This window comes from Schistocerca piceifrons, chromosome 2 (assembly GCF_021461385.2).
Source record: "Schistocerca piceifrons isolate TAMUIC-IGC-003096 chromosome 2, iqSchPice1.1, whole genome shotgun sequence".
In the NCBI taxonomy this organism is placed as follows: Eukaryota; Metazoa; Arthropoda; class Insecta; order Orthoptera; family Acrididae; genus Schistocerca; species Schistocerca piceifrons.
Window position 1 is genome coordinate 868098576 of NC_060139.1, and position 22153 is coordinate 868120728.

At 45.6% G+C, this 22153-nt stretch overlaps 1 protein-coding gene across 5 annotated transcripts in view; it reads left to right on the forward strand.

The window, feature by feature from the left end:
* LOC124774923 (allergen Cr-PI-like) overlaps positions 1-22153 on the forward strand; it is a 164406-nt gene that overhangs the window by 14231 nt on the left and 128022 nt on the right. For 2 of the 5 annotated variants that reach the window (XM_047249601.1, XM_047249600.1), the window contains exons 2-3: positions 17519-17643; positions 17738-17896. In XM_047249601.1, the coding sequence (XP_047105557.1) occupies positions 17519-17643; positions 17738-17896 (284 nt within the window). Of the gene's footprint in view, positions 1-17517; positions 17644-17716; positions 17897-22153 lie in introns of those variants that run through there. The other 3 variants (XM_047249602.1, XM_047249603.1, XM_047249604.1) reach the window with 3 other exon arrangements.

Below are 22153 nucleotides of genomic sequence, written 5' to 3' on the forward strand. Positions count from 1 at the left end.
ATTGTAGTGGACTTTGTGCTTTGGTTTCTTCTCAACCTTTATTTTTGTTGTTTTGTTTAGTTTCAATTACTCCCCACTCTGTTATCCTCATTTTAGTTTTGTTGATTTTTATCTTATAGTCTCTTTTCAAGACACTGTTTTATGAAGACACTTTCAACTGTTCATTCAAACCCTACTCAGTCAGAATTACAGTGTCATCGGCATACCAGAAAGTATTTTTCTTTTCAGCTTGAATTTTAATTCCCTTTCCAAATTTCTCTGAGGTTTCCTACGGTGCTTGACCAGTGTACCGATTGAATAACATCGGAAACACGGTTCATCCACATCTCACTGCCTTCCGTTTATGTCTCATGACTCTTATACGTGAAGTCTGTTTTATATAGAAGTGGTAGATAAACTTTCCCTCCCTGTATTTTATTCCTGCTACCTCCAGAATTGCGAAGAAGTTATTCCGGCCAACACTGTCAAAAGCTTCCTCTAAATCTACAAATGCTATAAACATAGGTTTTCCTTTCTTCAACCCATCTTCTGGGATAGGTAGTATAGTCTCCCCTGTTCCAACATTTCTCCACAATCCAAGCTGATCTTCTCCCACGTCGGTTTCTAGCAGTTTTCTATCCGTCTATAAATAATTCTTGTCAATATTTTTCAGACAGACTTATTAGAGTGATAGTTCAGGAATATTTGTTACCGGTCGTGCCGCAGTGGATACACTGGTTTCCGTCATATCCCCGAAGTCAAACACCACTGGGGTTGGTTGGAACTTCGATAGGTGGCCATTCGTTCTGCCATGCGCTGTTGACCTACCTAGGTGCCCTCAACTTCGGGATACCAACTGAGGAGCTACCCGAGTAGTAGCGGCTCCATGTCACGAAAACTGACGCCGCGCGGAGTGGCCGCGCGGTTAGAGGCGCCATGTCACAAACTGCGCGGCCCCTCCCGCCGGAGGTCTGAGTCCTCCCTCGGGCATGGGTATGTGTGTTGTCCTTAGCATAAGTTAGGTTAAGTAGAGTGTAAGTCTAGGGACCGATGACCTCAGCAGTTTGGTCCCATAGGAATTCATACACTTTTGAACATTTGAAAACTGACAACGGTTAGCAGAGCAGTGTATTTACATCATGCCCCTTCATATTCGCATCATATGATGCTAGTCGGTTGGGAATAAATAGGCGGTCGGTCGGTAACGTTGGGTATCCAGAGGCCTGCACGGATGGAGTACGTTATCTCCGCAGTATTCACACCCAACAGGAGCCCATTTATCACATTCTTCCCGAAGTTTGGGGGTGTTTCGCCTCTTTGTTTAGTACTGACTTACCTCCTGAGCTCCAGATATTCATACAGCTGCATTTGTTTTCTCCAAAGATCTCTTTAATTTTCCTATGAGTGGCATCTACCTTTTCCCTACTTATGTATGCTTTTATTTTGAATTTGTTCTCTAGCCAGTCCTGCTGATCCATTTTGCACATTCTGTCGTTTTCATTTTTTAGACATGTGTATTCCGTTCCGCCTGCATCATATGCTGCAAAATGAAATATATTAACTTACTCATTTCCTGCTCTTCGAGAATGCGATGACACTAAGTTCGAAGGTACCAGAGCTCAATTATATAAAAATCTCTGAAACAAGTTTCTTTCCAAATTCTTACAAACAGACGCAGGCACAAATTTTAATGTCTCTTTCTTACTCATAAGCTCTTGCCAGTACCTTAAGTTTATCATTAATGCAGTAAGATCAAAGAGCAAAGTGGAGAATTCTGAGTTCTTTTTGTATGAAGAGAGAGACCTTCAGCTGCAAACCGGCCAATAATCCTTTTAAATTTTCTCTGTTGCTGCACATCCATTTGGATTGATGACAATGCAGTGGATCCCAAGTCTGAACATTGTGGATCACTCTAATTATTTCTCACTGCCACAAATACCTCCTCTACGTAAATTTGCGTTACGCAATACAATATGCTTTTTTTTAACACTCAGTGCCATAACTACATCGACACCCCGCTTATTTCGAGATAGTGGTGTACGCGAATTTATTTTACCATTCAGAGTCCATGAATAAAATAATAAGGGAGACGTATTGTGGTGACACTCTTCTTCTTGTAGCAAACTCTGATTTGTGTGTAGAAGTAGAACTTCGTTGAGGTCGGTCACATACAACAGACGTGTATCCCCCCTTCTGAAGGGTGGTGGGGGGGGGGGGGGGGGTAGGTTGAAGTTGGCCTGAACTAAACGTCTTTCGGACGGCTATACACATGCGCTTCGTCCTTTCGCCTTTGCCCTCTTCTTACATTGGGGTAAATGTGTAATATTTCTTGTTGCTGCTGACGAATACCGGAACATTCCAGATTTTACTGTATCTCGTGGTGCCGCATTAAAAATTAGTAACTCTCAGTGTGTAAATATACTTATCAGTTGTGAACGTTGTGGCTGGTCAGTTCACGGTGACGTAATCTGTGATACTAACTGTAGCTCTCAGGGTTCCGTTGCGCGAGGTCATGGTCGAGAGTTTTAAGAAGGGTGAATGATAATATCTCCGCGAGACTGCTTTCTTGACTACTGCCTCCGGAAAAATAGTAATTTTTACTGGTTAGCGGCTGATAACTTCCCCAGGGAGAGTGTCAGGCTAACTACAAAACTGTGTCTGTATTAATAACGGTAAACTGCGATTTTTCACGCCAAGAGTGCTGTGAGAAAACCGCGATAAACTGTCTGCATCTGGTGTGTTTACTTGACAACGCTTCACTTGTCTCAGCAAAGTTAAATATAAGCTGAAGTGTCAAAAATCATAAATAGCGATATGCACTTAGATAGGTTGCAGTAGTATCGAGGTATAAAAGGGCAGTGCACTGGCGGAGCTGTCATTTGTACTCAAGTGATTCATGTGAGTAGGTTTCCGACGTGACGTGGCCGCACGACAGGAATTAACAAACTTTGAAGGCGAAATGATAGTTGGAACTTTTGTAGTAACAACTTTTATAATTGTGCGGCCGTGAATTATCTTGGTGCTTTATCCAATCTGTTAACGTATATGTGGTCTTTGACGCCTGATACGGACTTGCAAATTTTCAGGGCATCCGTATACTATTATCTACTAATTGATGTGTGTTTAGGTACAACATGCTGATAAACCATATCGTGAATATCAAAAAATGAGTTAACTTTCCCAGCAGAAGCAACAACTTTTGCTTTTTGGAGGTTAGTGATGAAGGAGGTTTCTGCACCGAGCCTTTCTGATTGCTCTCAGGATCCAAATAACGTTAGCCAAGTTTCGTCAGCAGAGATTACCATTGAAACAAACTGTCGATCTTCCTCTAACATTAACTTCAACAGTTTGCAGACCTCCACACGAATGTCCTTTTGTTCAGATATCAGCATTCTTGCCACACCTGACAGAGTACTGCCTCCCTACCAGGGACGAATCAGTCATGCAGATCATGTGCCGTGGTTTGTCTACCTGGGACACTTAATAGAGTAATCCATTATGCCAGACCTTGTCGATGGCTTTCTCGATATCGAGAAAGACTGCTCCAGCGCTTTGCTTCATATCTCTTTCCTTGCACATGTGTTCCAACAGACGTAGGAATTGGTGGATGGTGTTTGTGTTCTGGACGGAATCCGAACTACTCGGGGGTGATAATATTGTGGTCTTTCAGGAACTGGTTGAGGGCTCTGTGGATAAGACACTCCCCTACTTTCCCAAGAAAGCACAGCAGTGAAATGCGTCTGTAGTTTTGTGGAAGGATTAGGTTCTTGTTAGGTTTGGGCTGCTTTGTGACCTGAGCAGTTTTCCAAACTGTTGGGAAGTAGATCAGGGAGAGTCATTGGTTGTAGATAGTGGTGAGGCATGTGGTTTCTCAAGGAGGCTGGTGCTTGAGATGGGATACACGGACCTTGCCGAGTCTGGGGGATTCTCTAGTCCCTATTTGTCCCCCTGTAGCCACACACAAGGCTGTCGGAAACCGGTTGAATCTCTCTTTCTGGCCTAATATCTTACAACTGAGGCACATGTCTGAGTATATCTCCCTCCTGCTTTTCATCATCTGCAATGACGTGAGTTCAGAACAGTGACTTCATTGATGTCGCCAGTGCCTCTGCTTTCTCCTCGTCATCGTAGACGAATCTATTTTCCTCTGGAAGTGGTCTGTCTACCTTGCAAGTAGCCTCCCGCGCTTTCATGATCTTCTATCCTTGGTTCATGTCCTGCTCCACTTCTCGGAGTCTTTCATTCCACCAGAGCTCCTGTAGTTTCTTTTTCATCTGTCCTTCCAGCCGTTTAAGCAGACAACGATCGGCAGGATTGCGGTAACGTTTCCAATCCCTCCTCTTGCGCCACTTAGTGACTACAAGGTCCCACATGCCAGGGGACAGGTCCCCAGCACCAGGTTCGGTGGTCTGGCTGGTGATTCAATTACTGAGTCCACCTCCCTTCCATTTTGCATTTGCAGTATGTCCTTCAGGTGATGTCCCACTAGGGTGTTATATTGTTCCCAGTTATCAGAATATGTTATGTCGTCATTCTCCTGCTTGTGTCTTCGACACTGGCACATACCATAGACGACTGGGGTGTGGTCTGAATCCAGTTCACAATGAATTGTGGTCGTAGTCCTACACAGTAGGCAATTTGTCAGAAAAATATCTAGGATATCTGGCCTGAACTGGGCATGATAGTGGATGTGAGTAGGCTCCCCTGGAGCGATTACCATCAAGGAGGGATCGTGCTTGACAAACTGCCAGTCTCTTACAGCTGCTGTTTGTGTAGCTGCAACCCCACCACGTTTGGCGTTCACAGGCTGCACTAGTAACACCCCAGCAGACCAGGCAGCGATCTCAGTAGCCTGATAAGCTAGAAAAACTTAGATTTATGTTTTCTGGGATTAATCTTAGCAAAAAATAGCAAAGAAACAATGACAGTGGTGCGAGGTATCTCAGGTAAGCTCACAAAAGAGATGACCCTAGAGGAAAAGGTCATATTATTCTTCGATAATATCCCTTAGGCATAGAAGCATCTGATTATTTAATTAGAATGCTAACGACATTAATGATAATAGAGAACAGCAGCAATCCTTCCTAGACTGGGAAAGTTATAGATGTCACCTGCATTACAGAGAAGCATCTATCACTGACCGATCAATTAAAAGTGCAAAACTAGTCTGTCCACAGAATGGACCTGCCTCTCTGTTACCAATGGAGCGGAGGGGTTGGCGTTCTCGTGAGGTGGAGAATTTGCCAGCGAATAATCGATATACCAAACTTGGTCAAGGATGAGGCTTTTGGTATAGGGTTAAAAGTAGTGATCAACATCTTAACATTGATCTCAGCATGCAGCTGCCCACAGTGCCATAAATACGCGGGAGCTTCAGGTCTTGAGAAGCACTTACGATCGTGTTATAGGTGAAGGGGACCTGAAATTCAAATATGATAATTGCTTAGGACATGGGAAGGTCTTATATCTCCTCCTCTCCTCCCAAAGATCTGGTGTTCTGTATGTTATCTGCCTAAAAATATGTCACACACATACACATATGAAGATTTCTTATTATAATACGAAAATACAGAGTTTTTGATCACAAACAAAAATTCAACATTGCAGCAAAGTATGGAAGACTTCAAGCACAAAACACATGGGCATTACCATCATATTGAAATTATTCTATAATTTTTTTAAATAAACATTGCTTGCAACTGGCACCACTACTGATAAAATTTATGGGTTGAGCAGCACTTGTTAAAGATCAAAGTTGACTTGTTGTATCACATTTGCAAGCACAACAGATTTTAAAATTAAATATTTAAACAATTAAATTGTCCATATAACACATTAAATTATATGCAGCTCTCTTATTGGCATTATTGGAATAAATTACAGGTCAGTAGATGAGCATAGTTCAATTTCTGTACGATATATATATATATATATATATATATATATATATATATATATATATATATATATATATATATATATATATAGGGTGGTCCATTGATCGTGACCGGGCCAAATATCTCACGAAATAAGCGTCAAACGAGAAAACTACAAAGAACGAAACTCATCTAGCTTGAAGGGGGAAACCAGATGGCGCTATGGTTGGCCCGCTAGATGGCGCTGCCATAGGTCAAACGGATATCAACTGCTTTTTAAAAAAATAGGAACCTCCACTTTTATTAGATATTCGTGTAGTACGTAAAGAAATAAGAATGTTATAGTTGGACCACTTTTCTCGCTTTGTGATAGATGGCGCTGTAATAGTCACAAAAATATGGCTCACAATTTTAGACGATCAGTTGGTAACAGGTAGGTTTTTTAAATTAAAATACAGAACGTAGGTACGTTTGAACATTTTATTTCTGTTGTTCCAATGTGATACATGTACCTTATCATTTCTGAGAACGCATGCTGTTCCCGCGTGATTACCTGTAAATAGCACGTGAATGCAATAAATGCTCAAAAAAACGATGTCCATCAACCTCAATGCATTTGGCAATACGTGTAACGACATTCCTCTCAACAGCGAGTAGTTCGCCTTCCGTAATGTTCACACATGCATTGACAATGCGCTGACGCATGTTATCAGGCGTTGTCGGTGGATTACGATAGGAAATATCCTTCAACTTTCCCCACAGAAAGAAATCTGGGGACGTCAGATCTGGTGAACGTGCGGGCCATGGTATGATGCTTCGACGACCAATCAACCTGTCATGAAATATGCTATTCAATACCGCTTCAACCGTACGCGAGATCTACAGTCTGGAACCGCGCGACCGCTGCGGTCGCAAGTTCGAATCCTGCCTCGGGCATGGATGTGTGTGATGTCCTTAGGTTAGTTAGGTTTCAGTAGTTCTAAGTTCTAGGGGACTGATGACCTTAGAAGTTAAGTCCCATAGTGCTCAGAGCCATTTTTTTCGTACGCGAGGTATGTGCCGGACATCCATCATGTTGGAAGTACATCGTCATTCTGTCATGCAGTGAAACATCTTGTAGTAACATCGGTAGAACAATACGTAGGAAATCAGCATACATTGCAGCATTTAGATTGCCATCGATAAAATGGGGGCCAATTATCCTTCCTCCCATAATGCCGCACCATACATTAACCCGCCAAGGTCGCTGATGTTCCACTTGTCGCAGCCCTCATGGATTTTCCGTTGCCCAATAGTACATATTATGCCGGTTTACGTTACCGCTGTTGGTGAATGACGCTTCGTCGCTAAATACAACGGGTGCAAAAAATCTGTCATCGTCCCGTAATTTCTCTTGTGCCCAGTGACAGAACTGTACACGACGTTCAAAGTCGTCGCCATACAATTCTTGGTGCATAGAAATATAGTACGGGTGCAATCGATGTTGATGTAGCATTGTCAAAACAGACGTTTTTGAGATTCCTGATTCTCGCGCAATTTGTCTGCTACTAATGTGCGTATTAGCCGCGACAGCAGCTAAAACATTTACTTGGGCATCATCGTTTGTTGCAGATCGTGGTTGACGTTTCACATTGGCTGAACACTTCCTGTTCCCTTAAATAACATAACTATCCGGAGAACGGTCCGGAGACTTGGATATCGTCCAGGATACCGAGCAGCATAAATAGCACACGCCCTTTTTTTTTTTTTTTTTTTTTTTTTCCCCTAATGAACCGCTGCAGGAGCAGGACGACGGGTAGGGCAGGGGTCGACACCCGAAGCCTGGCCATCCCGCCGCCACGCCCAAGCAACGTGTTCGAGTTCGAGGATCGAAGGATCAGGAAGAGGATGGAGTGGGTTTGTCGATGTTGTTCTTTTTATTTATTTATTTATTTATTTATTTAATTTTTATAACATTTTTTTTTGTATTATAGATTTATTTTTGTTTCATTACAAAGAAAGATCCTACAACTGCCGTAGCCGAGCGTCCGAGTCGTCTTCTCGTCTGTTGGGAGGGGTTCCCCCCTATTCCGTCCGTAGAGGATCAATATGCTCCAGGATTCTTCTTCATTTTCAGCGTCTCATACCCGGAACGCCCCAGTGAGCAGGAGGATCCGCAAATAATGAACCTAAATAATTTGCGAAACGAGTTCTGTACTTCGGGTGGCGGCTGAAAGCTGCATGTGTCGTCATCAATAGGGACCAAAAGTCGAGTGTGCCTTTGGGAGCATCGCAAAATATGTAGTAAACGGCCATGCCCTTTAGCCAGTTAACGGCGTTCGTTCTGGTTGATGGAAAGTATACGACGTCGGGGCGCAATACGTCATCAGGGGAGATAGACTCCGGCAATCGCCGCAAGAGTAACGCCAGCATGCGCTGCGTCAGTAGCCAGCACTCGCTGGTCGCGGCACACGTCAGACGGTGTGCATCCGAGTCAGCGACTGAGCATGTCGGACACAAGGGGTCGTCCGTCAGATGTATAGAATGTAACCTCTGACGAGTAGCGAACTTCCTATTCACAACTACGTACCACAATGAACGCACCGTCGTAGGTAGAAAAGGCGTGTGTACCGCTCGCCACACCGTGTTCCAGGCAACTTCAGGGTGTCTGTGGGTGACCGTATTTACAGGTTGCCGCTGCTGATAGAGGCGATAATAGTCTTTTGTGCTGGGCTTCCGTGTCGTCGGAAGTTCTGAACGTAAGTAGCTGAAGTCAATAAAGAAGTCTCTGATGTGGGTGAGTGCCGGTGAAATGTGTCCTACAGAAACCGGGGGATGCAGAGAGTGTGGTGCCACTTCCGCTATCAGGGTGCCCGTCAGAGTGGCGTGGGCAGAGGTCCACGTGCGACGCATAGTGTTGAGATAAAGCGATCGCGCACGGTTATATACGTGAATTAAACCGACACCGCCCGCCCGCTGCGGCAGTGTCAGGGTGGCGTATCGGACTTTAAAAACCAGACCGGTGCTTACGAAATGTCCATATGCTGCTTGAAATTTGTCGGCCATCGTAGCTGTCAAGGGAAGGATATCGCAAAATAGTTCAGTTTTGAGACAAGATAGGTGTTGACATAACGTGTTCTGAGGAGCATATCCAAGCGACGCAGTTTGTTGTCCTGCAGCAGAGCACGTGTCTGGTGTAGGAGCCGGCGGTACGTAGCCGCCGCCGTGCGGCGGACATTGCTATAGAATTGCACTCCTAAACACTTGAGTACGGGCTCCTTGTCAAAGGGCACCGCCGTTGTGTGGGAAATCCCCCCTCCGACATCCATGTATTTTGTCTTCTTCACGTTGATGACGCTCCCAGCGACCGCCCCGTACTGGCGTAGCCAATGTAGCGCCACATGCATTTCATCCTCTGATCTGGCCAGGAACACCACGTCATCGGCGAATGCACCACAACAAAAGGTCACGTCCCGCAAGGAGATACCAGTTAATCGCTGCCGTAGACCATGTAAAGCTGGTTCAAGTGCTGCAGCAAATAATATGCCCGACAGGGGGCACCCTTGTCGCACTGACCGTCCAACAACAATGTGACCAGACTGATAACCGTTGACCATCATGCGGGAGCGCGCTCCGTGGACCAGTCGAAGGACCACCTGTGCAGACTCCGGAGAGAGGCCCATGTGTTGCAAAACTGCCCGTAAGAAGCCGTGGTCGACGCGGTCGAATGCGTGGTCAAAATCTAGGGCGACAAGGGCGCCTCGTATTTTGCAGGTCGCCGTCAAAGCAATTACGTCGCGGCATGCTCCTAACGCCGTATGAATGTTGCTGACACCACCTAAACATGTCTGATCGGTGTGGATGGCTTTCCCGATATCGGTGTGGAGACGCGCGCGGAGGATACGGGCGAAGATCTTGTAGTCGTTGTTGAGGAGTGTGAGTGGGCGAAAATCCTGCCACCTACAAGCACCATTCGGTTTCGGAACTGGGATCAGAATGCCTTCTGTGAATTCTGTGGGGACAGTGAAATCAGGGCGGATCAGGTCTTGAAACATTTGGAGCCACTTGTCACCCATAAGGTGGTAAAAAGTGCGGTAGAATTCCAGGGGTAAACCGTCCGGTCCAGGCGACTTGTTCGGTGCTCCACGTGCCAAGGTCGATGTCAGCTCATCGGGTGTAATGGGCAACAGCAGACTGTCATCGGTTGCCACGTTTCGAGGGGCGGGAAAATCGTGTAACAGCTCGTCATAATCACGCACATTTCGCGGATCTTCCATGTACAAGGTCCCATAGTGTCTGGCGAACGTGTGCGCGATGTCCGTTTGTGTCACTGCGCGCCCGCCGTCCTCCGTGTTTACCGCCGTAATGAGCTGACGTTTGCGGTGGCGCCTCTCGCGCACAATGTGATACACTGACGCTGTTTCGTTGGGGATACAGTCTTGCACTCGCGCACGGATGCGGACACCGTCTAGCTGCTGTGTCCTGATGCGAAGTAGACGAGCTTTGATGCGTTGTACGGACATCTGACGTTCGGGAGACGGCGGTTGCGTCGCCAGCTCACGTAACGCTGTATAGTAAAATTCCGATGTTGCCCTTTGCCAGTTCGATCTGTCACGCCCGTAGGCCATCAAGGTCTTTCGGAGGGCAGGTTTGACACATCCCAGCCACCACAGCAACGTGGAAGCATACATAGGCAGGCGCCTGATACATCGACGTCACGTGTCAGTGACTGCTCGCCGACACGCTTCCTCGCGAAGGAGGGAGACGTTCAGCGTCCACGGGCCCCTGCTGCGTCTTGTGAGTTGTCGGGGCAAGGTGACAGTGCAGATGTACGCGAGATGGTCCGTGAAGGCCGTCGGCCAGAGTTCTGCATCACGGGTTGCTGTGCGGAGGGCACGCGAGACGTATATCCGGTCCAGACGACTGGCAGAATGGCTGGTAAAGTGCGTATATCCACTCTGGGTCCCATGATGCAAGAGCCATGTGTCGTGGAGCGCGAGGTCACGTATCAATGCTTGTAGAGCCGGGCATGGGACGTAATGCGGTATCTGGTCCTCGGGCCGCAGAACACTGTTAAAATCGCCGCCCACTATGTAATGGTCCATATTTCCTTGCAAAAGTGGGGCCAACTCCTCCGAATAGAAGACATGCCTGTCACCACGGTGCGAATTACCGGAGGGAGCGTAGACGTTAATGAGGCGCACTGCGCCAAGTGTGAGTGCGATGCCTCGTCCGTTCGGCAAGTACGTCGCGTCCGTCGCGTCTATGCCATCTCGGAGAAGGATGGCCGTTCCTCCTGCGCCATCACCTACGGGTAGGCTGTACGTGGTGTAGCCATATAGGTCTAAACACAGCTCGGGACGGACCTCCTGGAGAAGGACAATGTCCAAGTCTGCCGCTCTGATCATGTCGTGTAACATGCGGGTCTTGACAGTGGACACCATTTACGTTGACTGTTCCCACACGGTATGACTGAGACATATCAAGTGGCGGAGGCAGTGTGCCGGTGCAATCCCACAGTGATTTCACACACCACACACGACACAGCCATCCACCTGCATGCTGTGCATTACTGTGCCGTAGGAGTCCCTGACTGGCAGAGCCCTCCGGGCTCATTGTCAGCCATGGGCTCTGGTGGAGATATCGATGTTTGCTGTGCGTCATCTGCCTCCATATCGTCTGCCCAATCACCAAGAGACGATTGTGATGTCATTGGGGGCTGGACGCTTTCACAGGAGCCCAAATTTTGGTAGTCGACGCAGTGCGCCTCGTTTTCTGGGCCACCAGATTTAGGAGAGTGTTCCTTGTCTTCAGGCACCTTCTGGTGAATGATGCCACTGGAGTCCGTTGCAATTGTGGGCGAGTCAACGAAGTCGATGTCTTCCGCCGACTTCACATTCCTGTCCTGTTCGTCAGCTGACAATCGCCTCTTCTTGTGTCGCTTGGGTGATTTTTGCTTTCGGGTCCGAGATTCGACATCCACTGGAGGGCGGGGCTCGACACAGTCTCGGTCGCTAGGAACCCCTGTGTCTGATCCCGACAGTGACGGTGGCTGGGTGCCCACGACGCTGCGGTGGGCGGAGGCTGTAGGAACCCCTGCACCGTTGGGCTGCGGCGTCGTCGACGGCGCTGACTCTCCAACGGAGCTGGCAGCGGCTTGAGGAGGTAGCAGGTTTTGATCATCCATCACATCATGTCGTGCCGCCTCTACATATGTGAGCGGGAGAGAGGTCATAGTGGATCGTTGGGGAAGTTCATTGCGGGGCACCTGAACGAGGCGGCGCTGCAGACACTCTGTTCTAACGTGGCCCTCCTGGCCGCAGCCCGAGCAGGTCCTCGGTTGTCCATCATATATAACAATTGCGCGGCAGCCACCCACGAAAACATACGATGGAACGTGCTTCTTAAGTTCTATGCGCACTTGTCGTACCCCGTTAAGGACAGGGTACGTTTCGAATGTGTTCCATTTCTCCTCTGTGTGGCTCAGAACTGTGCCGTATGGCCGCAGCGCATCAACGACTAGGTTGGCCGGAACTTCGAACGGTAGTTCAAAGATGCGCACGGTACGCACCCCCAGACCAGCATGGTCAACTCCTACCACGCTCACGTTACCGTCTGCGTGACAGAAGCGAAAGCCGTTTGCAGATCGTTGGAGTAATCTGTCGCAGGCCGCTTCGTCAATCAGTTTGAGGTACACCGTGCTGGTCACAATAGACAGATGAATTCCTATCAGTTCTTGTGGTTCGATGTGCATGATGTCTCGTAGAAACCGTTCAATTTCATGGGCCTTCGGTCTCGTGTACGATGCGTTGAACGTTAGTTTGATTGTAGCTTTTCGATATGAGAACGCCATGTCGGGTCTATACAGGTACTATACGGCAAGACAACGACGCGACCGCGCGCTAGCGGGTAAACAACAACACCTGCGGAGCACTGCCCGGCGCGCCGAGCCCGTCCGCACGGTAACACGGCTGAAAGCCGACTGCCCGTTGGGCATTTTGATCACAGTAGCCCTACATCAACACGATATCGTTCTTTTCCGCAATTGGTAAACGTCCATTTCAACACAGGTAATGTATCACGAAGCAAATACCGTCCGCACTGGCGGAATGTTACGGGATACCACGTACTTATACATTTGCGACTATGCGCCATCTATCACAAAGCGAAAAAAGTGGTCCAACTAATACATTCTAATTTCTTTACGTACTGCACGGATATGTAATAAAAATGGGGGTTCCTATTTAAAAAACGCAGTTGATATCCGTTTGACTATGGCAGCGCCATCTAGCGGGGCAACCATAGCGCCATCTGGTTTCCAACTTCAAGGTTCTTTGTAGTTTTTTCGTTTGACGCTTATTTCGTGAGATATTTGGCCCGGTCACTATCAATGGACCACTCTGTATTCCAGCTGTTAACCACAGCTGTAAAATGAAATGAAATATGCATATGGCTTTATAAGTTTGGAGAAACTGTTCGGGGTGTTCAGCCTCTTGGTGCAAGTATTTTTATTTGACGCCATTTCAGCGACTTCGCGTCGGTGATGATAAAATGGGGGTGAGGACTAAACACACACACCCAGTCCCGAATGAAGAAAATTCGTACAGCATTTAAATGATGCTGTTGTGTCTTCAAGCGTCTCAGAAGCTGTGATAGATGCATGATGCTGTGCGGCATTTTAATGCATCAGCCTGGTGATTGATTTTAGTATAGAAGTATGGATTAAGCACGTCTTGAATTGTATGAGCATTATATTTATTACGCTGAATCGTATATGTAGAACATGTCAAATATTAACTGCATTTTCACAAATATGTAAAGGTCAAAAGTCACAGAGTAAACAGCTTTTTTAAAGAATAATTATTGTTCCATAGTTCGCGCTATATTCTTAAAATTAATAAATATCTTGTATCACACACTTCCTAAAGTTGCCTGAGCTCTTCTACAGCATTTAAGCTACCTCCATAGCAAATTTCATCAAAATCGGTTCAGCAGGTTAGTCGTGAAAGCATAACAGACAGAGATACTTTCGCATTTATATTTTGTATGTACATTGATTTAAAGATTATTACGCGAAACATGAAACATTAACTTTTCTTTGAATAAGCTATTTACAATTTTTTTACTTTTGACCTTTATCATATTTATGAAAACGCTGTTATTCAGTGGGCCAAATGGCTCTAAGCACTATGGGATTTAATATCTGTGGTCATCAGTCCGCTACACTTACAACTACCTAAACCTGACTAACCTAAAGACATCACACACATCCATACCCGAGGCAGGATTCGAACCTGCGAGCTTAGCAGCCACGTGGTTCCGGACTGAAGCGCCTAGAACCGCTCGGCCACGGCGGCCGGCTATGCAGTTATTATCTGACTTGTTGTGCACAACGCTCATAAATTGTCAACGTGTTTAATCCATACTTCTATACTAATATCCGTCACCAGGCTGTCACAAATGCCGCTCAGCATCACGCATCTCTTATAGCTTCTGAGATGCTAGAAGACACGATAGCGTCTTTTCAAAGGTATATATATATATATATATATATATATATATATATAGAGAGAGAGAGAGAGAGAGAGAGAGAACTTGATTAGTGGTGCCTCATATCTACTCCAATTCATGGCGGTGTGCTGCCAGTAACCACTGCACAGATTTCAGTTGTTATCATCTGTCTAGCCCACAAATAGAATTGAACAATCCTACGATCTCCTCGATATAGTCCTCCCTAAAATACCGGTGCCTACTCTTCTTGCAATATTGTTGGCCTGAGTCCATCTCCTCAAACCTCTTTCTGTAGTCATGTTGTTACAGCCAATTGCTTACGTGCTATGCACCATGACCCTGCGATGTCCCTCATGCCAATGTTTGACCTTCTTCAAAGTCCATTGGATGGTGATAAGTTGCACATGCACGCCCTCTGTGCATGCTGTTTTGCAATCTATACCTGAATAGTTCCAGCAATGCTACGTGCACCCAGTAGCAGTCAATACTAATACTTTTTAAAGATTAAAAACAGTCTTGATCGCAACTTTTTATTTTTATTGGAGTGACCGGTTTCGATTCTATTTAAGTACCATCTTCAGCCTCTGAAAAAAACATATTACCAGATAGAGGGATCGTTATAATAGTTAGTATATATATAACAAAATATAGAACTAATAAATAAATATACCCGGACAGTGGGTGGATTCCGTGGCGCAAGTTGCGCCGACCCTCGACGCTGGAATTACTGCTAATCCGACAAGGAGAGTTGTTGTTGTTGTGGTCTTCAGTCCTGAGACTGGTTTGATGCAGCTCTCCATGCTACTCTATCCTGTGCAAGCTTCTTCATCTCCCAGTACCTACTGCAACCTACATCCTTCTGAATCTGCTTAGTGTATTCATCTCTTGGTCTCTCTCTACGATTTTTACCCTCCACGCTGCCCTCCAATGCTAAATTTGTGATCCCTTGATGCCTCAAACATGTCCTACCAACCGATCCCTTCTTCTAGTCAAGTTGTGCCACAAACTTCTCTTCTCCCCAATCCTATTCAATACCTCCTCATTAGTTACGTGATCTACCCACCTTATCTTCAGCACTCTTCTGTAGCACCACAGTTCGAAAGCTTCTATTCTCTTCTTGTCCAAACTGGTTATCGTCCGTGTTTCACTTCCATACATGGCTACACGCCATACAAATACTTTCAGAAACGACTTCCTGACACTTAAATCTATACTCGATGTTAACAAATTTCTCTTCTTCAGAAAGATCGACTACAAGGAGAGAACGGTTATTAAACAGGCTTGGTCACTCCCATAAAAATAAAAAGTTGGGATCAAGACTGTTTTTAATCTTTAAATTTTAATTTTAAAGATAGCTGCCAATGTTTTGAAACATTTTAAATACTAATACTGTTCTTCATCTGTAGACATGTGTTCCTTGTGTACTAAAAGTAAACTTACACAAGGATAAAATTTTCGTCAACATATCCAACAGGCAAGGAAATACTAGAATCCCAGTTTGGTAACTTTGACTTAAGCTGTTAATGGTGTAGTTCTTGGCACTACTATCAATCCGACATTTCGAAAATACCCGTATTTAGTCAGTATTGATATCGGACGATTTATCGATCCCTCAGAAATAGTTGATCCATACACTGAGATGATAAAAGTTGTGCGTTAGCAATATGCAAATATCAAGATTGCGTTAGCATCACGTAAGGACAGTGCATTGATGGAGCAGTCATTTGAACTCAGGTGATTCATGCGATAAGGTTTCCAACGTGATTATGGCCGCATGTCGAGAATTAAGAGGCTTTCAACGCGGAATGATAATTGGAGCTAGACGCATGGCACACTCCATTTCGTATATCGGCAGGAAATTCAATACTGCGAGATCCACAGTGTCAAGAGTGTGCCCAGAATATCAAATTTTAGGTATTACGTCTCACCACGGTCAAGGCAGTGACCGACGGTCTTCACTTAACGACCACGATCAGCGGCATTTTTGTTTAGTTGTCAGTGCTAACAAACAAGCAAGACTGCGTGAAATAACAGCGGAAATCAATGTTGGACTAATGACGAAGGTATCTTTTCGGACAGTGCGGCTAAATTTGACGTTAATGGGCTATGGCAGCAGACGACCGACGCGAGTGCCTTTGTCAACTGCAGGATATCGCCTGCAGCGCCTCTCCTGTTCTCGTGACTATATTAGCTGGACCCTAGACGACTGAAAAATCGTCACATGATACCCGATTTCGAGTGGTAAGAGCTGGTCTTAGGATTCGAGTGTGACGCAAACCCCATGAAGCCATGGTCCCAAGTTGTCAACAAGGCACTGTGCACGCTGGTGGTGACTCCATAACGGTGTATGCTGTATTTACATGGAATGAACTGGATCCTCTGGTCCAAATGAATCGATCATTGACTCAAAATCATTCTGTTTGGCCACTAGGAGACCAACTGCAGCCATTAATGGACTTCATGTTCACAAACAACTATAGTATTTCTATGGATGACGATGCGACACGTCAGGATTAGTCGAGCAGTCTAAGGTGCAGCAGTCTTGGACTGTGCGGCTGGTCCTGGCGGAGTTTCGAGTCCTCCCTCGGGCATGGGTGTGTGTGTTTGTCCTTAGGATAATTTAGGTTAAGTAGTGTGTAAGCTTAGGGACTGATGACTTTAGCAGTTAAGTCCCATAAGATTTCCCATACATTTGAACATTTGATGTGCCATGTCATCAGGCCATAGTTATTTTCGAATGGTATGAAGAACATTGTAGACACTTAGAGCGAATGATTTGGCCACTCAGATCACCTGACACGAATCTCATCGAACATTTATGGGACATAGTCGAGAGAGGTCACCTTGTGCGCAAGATCCTGCACCGGCAACACTTTCGCAATTGTGAGTGGTTATAGAGGCGGCATGGATCAGTGTTTCTCCAGGGGACTTTCAACTTGTTGAGTCCAAGCCACACCAAGCTGGTGCAACACGTTGAATAATAGGAGGTCCGACATGATATTAGATTTCCCATGACGTTTGTCACCTCAGTGGCATTGTGGGACAGAGTGGATTCCAGAAGAAGAAAACGTAGCACATTTGTCAACAGTTAGGGTCATTTACCAAACTCAGCGCCAAACTGTAGACCTTCTCTGGCTGCACAGAAATTAATATCGATCTCCCTCATTTTCCAGCGGACAGGGAGTTCCTGTCAAAGCAGACTAAGGTTCTGGATCTCCTGTTGCACATGGGCCAGTCCGACCTGGGCGACAATCTGACGGTACCCTTCAGCCTGGAGGAGAACGCACACAGGTTCCAGGTACCAAGCCATCCCGCCCTTCCCTGCAGTGATGCGCTTCCATAGAGTACCGCTGGTAGCGCTGGCGTCTCAGATTGTTTGTCTGCCAGTTTAGGAGCCGGCGCTGGCGCAGCGGTTGGCTGCCATGCATTCTAGAGGCTTCCTCGTGGGTCGCGGGCAGACCTTCTCCATACACAAGCAAGGCGATATTGAGCTGGCGAGGGTCACGGTGGAACTACTGCTGAGCGCGCAGGACTTCGACACCTTCTATTCGGTAAGTAAGGTGACGATCACTTCCAGGGTCAACCAGTGAGTCAGCAGTCTGATTATCAGTTTAGATCAGTGATGGTTAAGAGAAGAACTTAACAGCACAAAAACTGACCACAGTTAAAGATTAAGCTACCCCTCAAGTTTTGACGGAATCAGTCGTATTATATGATGTGAAACTGATAACTGTTTAGCTATCACAAAAGCCAACCATTAAAACACTTTTTTCATGCATGTGGCTCATTCTTGTGGTTTTTAGTGTGCTGACTCCTAAAGCGATTGCAAAAAATATATATCAACCACACTTTTGTACAATTGGCTCTCATTATTTAGAAAAATACATTTTTAGCTATATAATGAAATATATTTCACATAATCTTCAATTAGTAATAATGTGAAGTTGATATCCTGGTGGCAGTGGTTGACTAGTTAGTACAGTGTGTTAACTGTAAGTTGACCAATCGGCCCCCTAGACCTGGGCAGGTAGATTTAGAAGGTTTCCGTTGATAGTCATTCGTCTGTAGTCACATCCAGCGTTACCTAGCTGATAGTACCGAGTGAGGCTGCCATTGTTTTTGCTGTGTTATTGTTTTGTAACCATACAATTGTTGAAGTTATGGTATTTATTAAATATGTCAATACATAATACAAATTGAGTTTCAATTATGAACAACATTTAAGTAATCTTTACACTCCGTGCGTGATTTCTACTTTCACGGAAACATGAAGTACAATTTGAGGTGCCAGCACTGCGAGAGGGGCAGAGCTGTTTCACGCATGGCTGTTACCTTGCAGTGGTCCATGTGGGTGTAGGGCTTGCTTACCTCATTCCCTGCAGCCTCCTCGGTTAAATTAGCAAACCTACGATTTGCACATTGTGTGTAACCTAACTGCTATGATAAGTGCACAGGCTGTTCTTTTTTGTTCTCAAGAACCTTGATGACAGAAAAAAGTTCTATTACCATATCTACCCATTAAGGTACTTCTAGATTAGAATATTTCCGGTATCTCTGAGAGAAGTTCCTTCATCTGGCAGAAGCTAAATTGAAAGAATGAGTGTTTGTTGGACGTAAATTCGAAAAACGATGTTCGTTTCTACTTTTGAATGACTATGAGTCAAGGATAGTTCTTAGGCAACAAGAAGGATACACATAACATTTTCGCTGTAGCAAACGTGCTGCAAAAATTCAGGAAATTAGGTTGTTTGATGAGCCTCAAGATTCACTTTTTGAACAGTCAAGCAGAGTTTTCCCTGACAATTTCAGTGATGGAGCAACAAGGTGAGTACTTTCATCAAGACACTAATGTACTGGAAAGACCGGTAGAATAAAAATGTTATTGGAGACTACTGTTGGTCGTTTCACCAAGGTGTACAACAGGCAATTCATCTGAGGAAAAAACTATATCAGTTGCTGTAAGGAGAAGAGAGAAACGGGGTGTAAGACAATGGGTGGACACATAATTCCTAAGTAATAAAAACGTGCTTTCATGCTTACAATCCAATGAAACCTTTGTTCATGTTGAAAAATTATTCTCCAGTTACATCTGTTTTACTGCTTTCCTAGTTTATAATGCCGTTGCATTGTGACGAAATTCTATGTGACAGAAAATTACTGAAGTCAATTATGAATACATCCACCAGAAAACTGGACCCATATTCTTCCACTTCACTCGTTTCTCTGCCATCAGGTACCACCGTGTTCCAGGGGTCTTCTTGATACTATTGTGCCATATTTTCTGAGGTTTCCCAAGAATTCTTTTACGTCCACAAGGTCTCCAATGAAACACTAATTCATGTGTTGAGATCTTACCTCACTAAATGGCCAGCTGATTGCTGTTTCATTCTAGTAATTCCCTCAAGTATGTGTATTATTTTTGTTCTTCGAACGACTTCTTTCTTAATCTTGCCCCTGAGGATGATGCTCAAGATCACATCGTCAGCTGTCTCATGCTGAAGACAATCTCTGTTGTGTTGCATGGTTTTCGCTATGTTTTTGGTGAGCTAAACTGGTAATACAGTGTTCACCTTTGGCAAGCTCAGCTAGACCCTTCCACGAAACCAGCTAAGTGCGAATTCTTTACGGTTGGCACGTTCTTTACGATATAAGATGATTCCTGGCATTTTATTTCTGAATCGGTGAGATCATGTACGTCAGACACGTTGGCTTCGAAATTTTAGATTTTAACGTTTTATGCTAAATTTAAATGTCGTTTTTTGTTGTTGATTGTATCTAAACCTGTGTATGTGTCAGGATATATTATGTATTTTCGAACAATGACTACCACAAAAATAGTATTTCATACTATAGCATCAGTTGCGATGTACATTTGTGCTTTATATAACATTGACGACTGACGCTGACTGCTCCGCGAAAGCCTACTTACAGAATTTCAACAAACGGTATGGAGTGAGGGATCTAAGACTATACAGGGTGTCCGGGCTAAACACATAATATAAAATGTAATAACTTGAGATGTAATTGAGATATTTGTCGGCGGGATGCTACTACAAATATGATAACTCAAAATGTTTTCTATGTTTCCCTGCAGCAGTTGGTATTGCGTGCGCATGCGCAAAACTGCTTTGTTCACGTAAACGTGCATCAGTAACGTGGACTCCACAGCAGAAGGTGATCTGTGCGCTTCCTCCCGCGGAGCTAAGGTCTGTTACATTGGTACAACGTCGTTTTCGGCATGAGTATGGACTGCGACAACTCACGATGTTTCTGTTATGAGGACGAACGAATCGTCGCCAGTGTGAATGACTGATGGCCAATGCTAAATAGAAACATACAAATCTCTTCTTTCCATATACAGCAGGTTTATCAGTGAAGTCGATAAGGAGCTGGCTGCATGGTCTGGTCTACAACGACTAAAATAATTAGAAGTCGTTGGTAAAAAATAATATATTGTACTTAACTGGTGCTACAGGAGTCTTCATAGTCAGGACGAATATAATTACAATCAGAGAGCTATAGAGGCCATACTTTAACTAAGTGCCTTTTTAGAGGCTGCTTCCTATCAGCTGAAGGCTATACTACTTCCCTACTTGACGTCCCGAGCGAGAGTGGCCGAGCGCACGCTAGAGACTTGCAAGCCGCGAAGCGGTGCTAGTCTCGACTCGCGGGTCCAGCGATACTAGTACGGACCGCAGTCGATAACTGCCGCCCCTAACAAGTGTTGTATCGAACATTGATACCACATTCCTCCCCCGTAAATCTGCGAACGGCCATTGAATATGGCTTACGACCGCTGGGTGGGGGACCCAATGATGACTGACTGCAGCCGAGGCATGCCCACCAGCCCACTGCCATTCGGACCGAGGGGAAACCTACTCCAGGGTGCACGTCAACATGAGGTGTCTGAGCTTCTACAACTATGGGAGGAACGGAATGGCCGACCTCCACCGGGTCGGCGCACCCGACCGGCAACAAGGACTGGAAACTCGGAAGTGCAGACTGTTCTACGGCGGGGGACGGCTTAGTAATCATAGGTTCACTGTGCACTATCACGGTGGGAGGCACCTGGTCCATATGGTCATACGGTACAGTGGGAAGACATATGGCCGAACTTGCAGCACTTAAAGCACTGCATCGGGGGAGGGGTATATGGCTTGACATCACAGCGTTAAGACCATCACCTTGGCCATCTCGGGCAATGTGCCACCCTCGAAGGCCAAGACGAAGGCACCGATGGCAACCTGGTTATCCCATGGATCCTGATGGAAGCGCCGGACGAAATGAGCACCTCGCCCGCTCTAAATTGGCGCGGAGCTCGTCGTCAGACTGCAAAAGAAGGTGTCTGTGGGATATAACACCCTGGACCATATTTAAGCTCTTATGAGGCATGATGGGAACAGAAACATCCCGCAACTTGCCACAATCAAGTAATGCCCATGACTGGGCGGAGGATGCTGTTTTTATCAAAACTGACCCAGAGCGCATTTTGGACAAGCCCTCCACCTCCCCAAACTTGTCCTCCAAATGCTCCACAAAAAACTGAGGCTTCATGGACATAAAAGATTCCCCATCAACTCTCGTACATACCAGGTACCATGGCGAATAACCTTCACTGCCATCCTTAGGCTGGCGTTCCTCCAATGGTGTGGCCAGGGAAGGGAATGACTTGGGGTCATATTTCTTAGCATTGGAGTTAGACTTTGCCCACTTAGAGACTGCTGGCGGCAGACCACCAGCAAGAGATGATGTACTACGCTTCATGGCGTGTCATCCGCCCTGATGCCACCCACTCCGACCAGTGGCCC